The 10,863-nt window shown below is 35.0% G+C and overlaps 1 protein-coding gene across 2 annotated transcripts in view; it reads left to right on the top strand.

The window, feature by feature from the left end:
* The first annotated feature begins 3,343 nt into the window (after window positions 1-3,343).
* The window catches only part of LOC114358255 (hyaluronidase), a 32,359-nt gene continuing 24,839 nt past the window's right edge, over window positions 3,344-10,863 (top strand). For both annotated transcript variants that reach the window (XM_028312165.1, XM_028312158.1), the window contains exon 1: window positions 3,344-3,619. In XM_028312165.1, the coding sequence (XP_028167966.1) occupies window positions 3,561-3,619 (59 nt within the window). In that variant the 5' untranslated portion in view covers window positions 3,344-3,560. The remainder of the gene's footprint in view (window positions 3,620-10,863) is intronic.

Here is a 10,863-nt window from a genome sequence, read left to right as displayed (position 1 = left end):
CATAAATGGTCTCGGATAACATTCCCAGCTGGGGCAAAAGCTCTTGTTAGAAAAATGTCGGTGAACGAACTACAATAACAGTTGTGGTAGCGAGTTTGATGCTGCTAGGGATAAATTTCGGGTACCAGAAAACGCAGCGTGGGACGTCCACGCACAAGGTGGGCCGACGACATCACAAAGGTAGCAGGAAAGCGCTGGACGCAGGCCGCTACCAACCGGGCAGCATGGAGAGCATTGGGGGAGGCCTATGTTCAGCAGAGGACGTCCTATGGCTGAGATGATGATGATGATGAGGGATAAATTTTATGAAGATTATAAGAGAGCATTCTTAATAGACACTACGTATTATTTATACATATTAAGTATTTGTATTGATTATAAGTTTTAACACAAAGTAGGTAATTTATGTGATCAATGAAATTATAATTAATATTGAATTCTTAATTATGAATAAGACACTGCGGTACATGAGAGAAGCCCAATTCTTTACTCTGTGACTGTGGTCTGCTACTGAGTCTACGCATACATCGCATCGAATACCTAGCTAGAGCGTAGTTTTCTTACTAGGTACATGATTGTAGAAGGGTATGCAGATAATAAACAAAGATATTCAAGGAAATGCACTTAGACGTGCATATCTTTAATAGGTACTTGATTAGACCCAGACACGCTAAGTTTGTTTTGATATCTATCATTTATCAGATAGACGTCGAGTAATGTTTAAGAATAGCACACCAAAGTAATCAAGGTACTATGGCAACTTTATACAGTTGGTTTATTCAGTAGATCTCAATAATTTCAACAAAAATGACATTTTGCAACAAATAATAGTCAATGTGTTGTATGATATATCTATTCTATACGTGACATGAACGTGACTTATTTATATTTTGGAGCGGGTAAATGCATATTTTCTTTTGCTTTCAAGTAGGCTTGATGAACACGTAGCGACAGGCAAATTCCCAACTCGTAGGACAAACAACCATAGGAAGAGTCATTATCATCATCATCCGGACAATATGGTCTCCACTACTACATTCCCCAAGCTGACCAGATGGATGGAGGAAATCGTAGAAAGATACATTACAAAAATGAAATTTTAGAGTGTATACAGGATGTCCCAAAATTAGCACGTCACTCTGGCACTGGAGGTAGCTGAGTCTAAGACGCATCGAACAAGCCTAATAAAGTTTCTTAAGTTTTAAGATATGGCCAATTTTATTTATTCATTTCCATAGAAAATTTTGATGAGTTTTGAAATAATATGACTCATATTAGTTATTTTTAAAAATGAAACTTAATATACCTACTTGTTATATGCGTCTTAAGCTCATTTACCTCTAGTGTCACTGGGACGTGCAAATTTTGGGACACCCTATAGATTTCCGGATGAGACTCAGGGGACAAACATTCTACTTCAATAGATAGTAACACAATATTTGTTTAGATCGATAAGTATAATTTTATCAAATAGCTACGTCAAGTACCTAGTTCCTATCATCGGCCTAGCCTACTCTAAACATGGATGACTCATTGACTGTAATGGCTATTTTATGTTACTCACTGACCAAACAAAAAAAAATGATCACAATGCAACTTTTGTTTAGTTATCTATTTAGTATTTGTTTTTAGTTTCTTCTGATTATAAGCGAATCACTGCCGATCAAACGTCGCCACTAGCGAGCGTGTTAAAAAATATATGAAGATTTTAGTTCTTGAGTTTCCGCTAGGGGCGCTGTACACTCCGTCATACATTTAATGTCACTTTTTACGCAGTCGACATCGAATGCGTTTGACTAAATTTCACGCGGTTGAAGCCGCGGGCAAAAGCTAAACCTATACAGTAGAGTAGAGCTAGTAGTAGAAAACAGAGCTGCATGCAAACTCGTGTTGTCTACCTTATAAATACTTAAACTAAATCCAAGGCTACGGGGATTAATACGCAGAAACCTTATACAGCATGTAGAAAACATTGGCTTCATCAAATGATGTTTTTGCACAAAATTGACTTTTAGATGTCACAGGTAGGCACAGAATAAAATATACTTCATAGGTCCCTAATGCCCAATGGGAAATCCTCAATGGGACCCTAATGCCCTAATATCCCTTTGCCGTCAGTCTTTGTCAAGAGTACCTATCTCATAAACTTAGTTTACAAAAAGTAAAGAGAAAAGTATAACTTTTATGTCCAGCTAAAAATAACAAATATCTGAAAGCTGTAGTAGCTGAAAGTTTTGTAATGGTGGACTTTCTACACAAAAAATAAATCTGCAACACCCTGTATATGTGCGTCCATCGTCAACATTTATTGTTCCCCGAACCGTGATCGCTCTTACTTGGACGGGGCACGAATACGAAATAAAGGGCCTTTGCTCTCTTCTCGTATTACCATAACAACTTATTCTTAGTCCTATTCTCAATGAGAATACATAATGCGTTTCATAATAAAAAAAATGGGTTACTGATTGACGTTTGAAGTGTGACCTGCGTTAAATACGCCCGTATTCACAAACGATGCTTGCTTAAGAGAAGCAGCAAATCGAACGCACAGCGTTGAATAGAGCTCTGTGATTGGTTCGTGTGTCACCCTGTACGTCCACACGCACTGTGAGACCTCATAGTAATGTTTGTGAATACGGGCTTCATAGCTCGTACACAGATTTGCTTTCTAGAAGTCAAGAAAGATCACAGTTTTTCAACTTTTCAGACTTCGATTTCTGTTTAGGCTATGAATATTTTTATCGCTCTTTTCTGAATTTTGTTTCAGTCTACCTATTTTTGGATTTTAATCAATCTAATAATTTAAAACAGCCTGTATATTAAAGAATAAACTATCAATAGTAGGAAGTGCAAACCTGATCATGAAAAAGGTCAAAGCATATGGTTATACTATACATATAATTATCAAATTGGGCAATAAATCATTCTAACTTTAGCATTTACGATCATTTGTTTTTGATTTCCAGGATAAAAAACATGTTTATTACCAAGAACAATGCATTTAACATTTAGGGGAAATGCACTTTACACGTAAACACTTTTGTTGTTTTAAACAAAACAGATCGTGATAAATATTTGGAAGTATTATTGTTTATGTTCTGTTCAATATCAAGTGAGCTTATTAACATTAATCAGTGTGCGATAATGACTCTTGAAATCTTGAGATTGAGCCAAAGCACACGATGCGTTGCGGCTGCGCTGCGGTACGACACACCGCTGCGTCGTCTTGCAAAATATCTGTGGCGGGCACACGATCGAAATCGTTGCGGTGCGGCTCCGCATAGTGTGCTTTGGCTCTTACAGTGCGCAAGCCTATTCCGCCAAGTATATTAGTATTTAATACTGTCGCTGATATGGCGGCACGCGAGTCGACAGCGCGCGCGGGAGTGGAACGCATCGCGCGTACGTCAAAAATTGGCGCGAAAACTTACGAGTCCACAGACGATAAATGGAAAAGTTTTTTTTATTGACATTCAAAACCAGCCAGCGAAAGACGTGCAGTATTAATGAAAGTGATTGAGGAACTCTTTGCAGTATTATGTTTTTAGTTTTGGTGTAAAATGAGGTCGTTGTTGTTTATTATTTTGGCGGGATATGCTGTCAGATGCGACGACGCAAGGTTGGTTTATTTTTCATTATTCTTTTGCTTTTAAAATAGTGGCAATCATTAATTCAGAAATCAGTCAAAGGTAAACAAAAATTAACTCGATAACCTACTTAAATAAGTAGCCGGTATCATTAAGGAGATACCAAAAGTGAATTACATTCTACAAGTTCTACGACCCTTTCATAATTTATTTTAAAAATACATCAATATTTAAAAAAAACTTTGTAATTAATGACTACACGGCTCCTTTGTCTTTTCTTGGCACAGTTTATAAACACTAAAGTAAAAAATATTTTAACTCGACCGTGAACCAGAGAGGTGTCAAAGAAAACCTGACAATCGGCAAAGTTCAATGTATTGTTTGATATTTTTAAACTTCAAAAACTAATTTTAAGTAGGTAACATTGAAAACTTTTTACAAAATTAATCAATCGAGATTAATAAAGTAGTCAAAACAAAGATAATAAAGTTCAAGCTACTCCAAACAATTAATTATTTTCTCCCAATCTCTACATAATTAATCTTACATAATAGTATTATTCTTATTGCACCATTTTTTTATATCAAAGGCAGTTTATGACACACACGTGATTCCTACTTACTTATGTAATTGTTTCTTAAAGTAAAAAAAAACATTCTAAATAGCGGTTTCCATGTTTACAAAATATTGAAAATTTTGCATGACTGAAACAATTCTGTGACTGAGAAAGGAAATGTACTTTGCACTTGTAAACACAAAACTACTTACTTACATAAAACTCGTAATGTAAACGTGACTCTAATTCATAAGTAGGTATTTTGCACGTTTAATACGTCACATTTTAGTATAAACAACTATAAATAAAGTAATTCATAATGTCGACTACACTACGATTAAAATTGCAACCAAAATCTTTGTTATTGTCGTAAAAAAAAACAATAATTTAACATAATGTTAAGCATCAATACTTAGAATGAATTATTTAAAATGTGCCAAAAGGTATTTGACCGCAAACGACCTAATTGTAAAATGATACCATAAACAAATTTTTTACAACCGTAATGATAAAGAAACAGATTAAAAACTCGATTACCAAACGTCTTCACTTAAAAATCGATAGGAATAACTAAACATTAAGATAAGATGTAATTTTTTGCTAACCGTTGAGTGATTGCGTTAAAAATAAAACCATTTAGTTGGTGACCTTGTTTCAGACTGCACGTAACGTAACAGAATAAGTGTTTTGTTTTGAACCTGTTTTGGCTAAGTATAGACTAAAAAATATCGAGATTACGAATAATTATGTGAAAGCAAATTCAATCATCTTAATAGTACCTATTCAAAGAATCTTCCATAGAAACTTCTGTTTCATGCGGTTGTCGACACAAATCCCGTAAAGATCATTGTAAAATTATGTTTCTATTATAAATACGAGTAGTACGAGAGCCCACGACCAAAATTTTTGTCTCATAGCAATACGGCCAAAACCGCATCAAATCGATAGATACGATTATCCTGAACTCGAAAATACCAATATCAGACATTTTCCGCGTAGCGTTTGATCTGACCGAATTTTCAAAATTGTCAAAGAATTTTACCGAACTGCATCATAGCAATATGTCTGATTTGCAGACTGTAGTTGAATGATAGTTCTGAGATACCGGAAACATTATTTTCAGACGTTAGTGGTGTAGCGCAAACCCGTAAAATCACTTAAAAAAATTAAAAATGAGACAAAAAAAATGTCTCATAGCAATACGTCTGAAAATCTTTTTTATTAGTAAATTTTGGTTATTTGATGCGAACAAAACAATTTTCAGACGGAAATGTGAACGCATTAAATTTTGAGACCGTTTTGAAAATGTTAACAAATTTTACCGATCGGTATCATAGCAATATGTCTGAAAATTGTTGGACATGATAAAATAAGTTGTCCACATGTGCAAAAAATTTATATCAGACAAATTAAGTGTAGCACCTTCTCTATCATACAACTTTTTGATACACTTAAAGTGTCTGAAAATAGGTTTTTGGTAATCATGGCAGCAATACGAAAAGTTAAAAAAAATAATTATCCGTATTGCTATGATACAGGTTGGCTAAATTTGTTGACATTTTCAAAAATGCGCACAGGCTATATGCTACGCGCAAAATGTCTGAAAACAAACTTTTTCGTAATACAATTATAAAATCTATGTACATTTTCACTATCAGACGTATTGCTATAATACCGACTGTCTTTTTTTTTGACACAGCAGAAATGGCCTCCCACTCAGTTGCTACACTTTCGACCGTTACTACACACCTAGTCGGGTTCAGAATCATACAATCTAACGATTTTATAGGGTTTTTGCCGTATTGCTATGACACATGGTTTTGGTCGTGGGCTCTCGTACTAGAGCATCTATTCTTAATAGGGTACTAAAATTTTAAAAGTAAATAAATATATTCTCAGAAACTACGAATGCTAGGAGTCTCAAATTTTGCATGGAGGTTCCTTTTTTTTCCGTAGGTGCTCACTAAGAACGGATTTCACGAAATTCCACCCCTAAGGGGGTAAAACGGGATCCACGCGTACGAAGTCGCAGGTGACCGCTGGTAAATAAATAAAATAAAAACTAGAAGCGTTGCCCATATCCTTATGGGCAACGCTTCTAGTTTTTATTATATGATTTTATGATATGCCTTTGCATGACTCTATATTTCTGCCCTACAAGCATAACTGAATTACCGTTTCCCATCAATACATATTACAGCTTAAAAGCCCTTCAAATGGCAAATATGCCCATCCTATCTCCGACCCCATAACCCAGGAGTTATTCCCCATTGGCATACCACGTCGCGTGTTCGGCCATGGAATGAAACGTGTCTGGCGGTCAAGGTCTAATTTTGGTGAAATGGGATCATTAGCTGACGTCATTGTTCGGTTTGATGACCTGGACAGATCTTTGGCTGGATTCCTGTGCGGTACTGATAAGAAACGACACTGAATTCACTTGGGTTATGTTTGTTTTGGTTTTACTTTCTACGTTGTAGAGAGATGAGTAGATGAAAGATAGAATGAGACATGTAGAGGTTCCTTAACAGTAAAACTAAGTTTTTGTTTAAGTCAACGTGAAATTGTGAACTCTCAGTTTATAATATAACGCGTTAGATTGTAAACAGTTACTGAGAAATATAGTGAGTTAGGTTAGCTTAGATTGTAATTTAACTACGTCAGATCATAATCTGACGGAATTCACAATACGGTGACATATACAATTGAACGAACGGACGAACCGTTAAAATGAGGTGGTGCAACTCAGCTTTAGAAAAACTCTACCAACCAAGCCAGAAAATGTTGCCCTGGCTGGATATCGAATCCCGGACTTACTTATTAACTAACTTTTCATAGTGAAAATAATCAAATGACAAACGAAGCAAATCATTCAAAAACAACGACAGAGGCGGGTGTCTAAATAAAAATAAATAAAAGTTCCCATAAATATTTAAAGTTCTGTAGCATATTAGGCACAGCAATAATTTCATGAATACATTTTGTTTTGTTTGCGTAATTTGTTAAAAATCGTCTTGCTGTACTTAATGAGTATGTGTATGACGAATATTGATAAGGTGACCTAATAAGTAAAACAAGTTACGGTTATTTGTTTGTAATTATTTGGGTTCAAATATTTGCTTAATCAGTGGTTTCTTTCGCATATTTATATCCAAAATTGACATACAGGGTGACTGGTAATTAGTGGCGGAGCGGCTAAGGGGAGGTAGTCTAGGGTTTATTTTATTTCGTTCGGAAAACATACACTGAGACAATAATAAGTTTTTGCATAAAACAATGACAGTTACGAAGATAAGAATATTGTTGCAAAACAAAACAAAGTAGGCCAAAATCAAATTTTTTAGGATTTATTACTATTTGAAATTTTTTTGTTACACTCTTTAAGTAAGAATATCTTGGAAAGGTTTAAATAAGGTCGGTAGGTCTCATAGTGATATCTGTCAGAATAACCCTAGACTACCTCCCCTTAACCACGGTAATAACAAGTAGTTCCGTGCCTTAACGGCTCCGCCACAAATTACCAGTCACCCTGTATAAACTAACACTATTTTTTTATAATTTATGATGAATGCAACAAAAATTCCAATAAGACAATGCCACCTAAGATTGCATCACAACAACAATACCTAGCAGTCCGAGTCATTTATTTGGGCATGCAAAAGGTAGAGCTCAAAATGCTAAAGACGAAAAGGAAAAAATAGATTTGCATTCTTAAAATAGAATGCAGTATACGATTGCAATGTCTACGCCAAATAACAAGGTATCGATTACAGTAAAAAACTTAGAATCGAATGAGTGATACTTACAAAATATTGTGTCGAAAACATGATATTCTTATCAATAACAAACCATAAAAACTAAACTTTGGTGAATTATGAAAGAAGAAAACAATGTTTTTCGGGTTTTAATCCGAAGGTAAACTGGCAGAGAATGCCTTTATGGCATTAAGTTTGCTTTATGTACCAATTATATGACATTAAAGGTATTATAAATTAAAACAAATCGTAAAAGAGGTGAAATTTCGTTTTTAAGTTAAACGCAGTTTCTAAAGCGTTTATATCACAGATTTGGAGGTTTGAAACCAGTTATTGCCATAAAATAATAGAGTTTAAGTATCACCAATTCGCACAAAACCATTTAATTTGAATTCTCTACAACTTTCACTGACTCGTAATCTCGATTTAAAAGTCGCTCTTCCACTTTTTTAAATACAACATATCAATAATCAAGCACGTTGTTAACCGGCTCATTCGCTCCGTTATTTATTAATTTAATTATCGTGTCAATTAGCGAGTTCAATTGATATGTTAATTGGACGAATTTTGAGCCGTTAAAATCAATTGCATTCCTCAAATTGTTATTATTTAAAATAACTTTACTGAACTCTTTTTTTGAAATGATGGCAAGTGCTATATCCACGAAGACGCGCCCCAACAATTTTTGGTGGAAGGAGTGCGGGAGTTTGATCCGAGCAATCCGAGCGTCATTATTGTAGTATGCGTGTGCACTCATGGAGGATTTAGCGTGTACCGATAACACTCAAACATTAGCGGAAAAATGGTGGGGCGCGTCTTCGTGGATGAAACGATCTATACCACCTGAAACAAGAAGTCTACAAGTGAGTATAAACTAAAGCATTTACTTGTAACAGAACAACGAGCCGCTTCTATGAAGTGTTCTAGTTTTCACCCTTTCGTTCACGAACCAAACGTGGTACATTTTACGTGTATTGTACCAATCGAAATCGTAAAAACGTTACATTACATAGAAATGCTCTGGTCTATATCCACCTTATATGTATGTTTAAACTTTATTATTATACATCACACTTTGCGTATATAAATTGGTAACGATTGATGATAATTATAGATCAATTTTAATACGGTAATTAATAACCTATCTACATAGTTTGCAAAATTTATTTTTAATTTGCACTTATGGTTATTCAAACAAGATAATAAATGTTGTTTTAAGACTAATTTTAATGGCGATTAGGACACTAGATTAAAGTGATGTTTCACAACAACTTAATCACGGTAATAGATAGTACTACCGTGACTTAATGTAAGCAGATAGGTGAAATTATAGTAGATAGGTAGGTACACTGTGACTATATGTAGTCACCAATCAATTAGCAATTTGAAATCATAAGACTTTATCAGGAATTTTCATGGTGCATAGGTATTTTCAATGCTTTTTTACTTAAAAATATTTTGCTTGCTGGAAGTTCCAGATCTTAATCCATTCTTTTATCCTTATCCTCTAACTAAAGTAAAGAACTTAAGCTATAATATACTTATTTATTTATACAACAAAATAAGTAAACAACACATTAATGTAAGTTTTGAGTGAATACGTGAGTACACAAGGTCAATGTTGGCTTGTTTTACCTGATGCAGCGAAATTTTATTGAGGGCACATAGCATTCAGTGGAGTACCTACATCAGTATTGTTTAGAGGTAGGCACTGGGTAACTTATTAAAGCAACTATAGTCCAATGATGGTCTGGCCGAATCGAGATCCGAGACACGCAGGTTCGAACCCCGCCGCCGTAACACAAACGTAAATATTTAGAAAAACTGGTAATAATTTATAGTAATAACCTAGTTATTCGGATAGTTAATTACTTCTAATTTATGTAGAGCATGTGACCTTTATAATGATACGTGACTAAGCCTACCTAAGTATAGTATGTTGACCCTATAGTAAAAATTAGTACCAAATACTAGCTGTGCCCACGATTTCGTTCGCGTGGAAATAGTTTGAACAATATTTCCGTTTTTGCAACATTTTTCTTTACTGCTCCGCCCCTATTCGCAGTAGGGTGATGTTAAATAGCCTAAAGCCTTCCTAGGTAAATGCGCTATCCAACACAAAAATATATTTTTTTAATCGGTCCAATAGTTCCTGAATTTAGCGCGTTAAAGTAACTCTTCAGCTTTTTAATATTGGTATAGAAGTATAGATTCACACGCTTCAATCACACCTGTAGTATCACGTTTCTGTAAAATCACGTAGTATCGTTCTCAGTTTCGGGAACGGATCACGTAGTATGTAGTTATTGGAGCGATATTTGCTGCACATCATATCGATTGGGCTATCTAGGTCGCAGGTCGACACTGTGCACTAACATGTTGGAAAGGGCGTGTGTAAAACTACTAGTATGTTGGTTACACTTGTCGAAGACATAATAAAAGATATTGACCTGTACAGACTTTGATTTATTTATAAAATACTAGCCACCCGCCCCTGCTTCGCACAAATATAATGTATGAAGGTTAAAAACCTTCCTCTTGAATACTCTATCTATTAAAAAAACTGCATCAAAATCCGTTGCGCAGTTTTAAAGATCTAAGCATACACAGGAACAGACAGACAGGAAAGCGACTTTGTTTTATAATTATTTAATGATTCAATGGGGAACGCTTAAGAAGCCTTTACATGTCTCAATCTTTTTGCACTTGGAAAGAAACGTTTGGCAAGTCAATCATCAACCATCAGTCTACTATGTGTTCCAGCTATGGACTTGTCGGCCGATAGTTTAATCGGGCTACGCACATTTACAAAGATTTAATATTATCCGTTACCTCATACAAATTAGAAGCCCACTGAACTATCGATCGATAAAAATTTGTAGCTGCGGGTGCTATTTCTAACTTCTAACTACTTACTTATACAACGACACCTTCTAGTATATGAAAATTGTGTAATAGAATTTAT

The sequence above is a fragment of the Ostrinia furnacalis genome, unplaced genomic scaffold, assembly GCF_004193835.3.
Source record: "Ostrinia furnacalis isolate ACB-3 unplaced genomic scaffold, ASM419383v2 OfSCF3824, whole genome shotgun sequence".
Classification (NCBI taxonomy): Eukaryota; Metazoa; Arthropoda; class Insecta; order Lepidoptera; family Crambidae; genus Ostrinia; species Ostrinia furnacalis.
The sequence above is the reverse complement of the archived record's forward strand: the minus strand, read 5'-3'. Positions and strand labels throughout refer to the sequence as shown.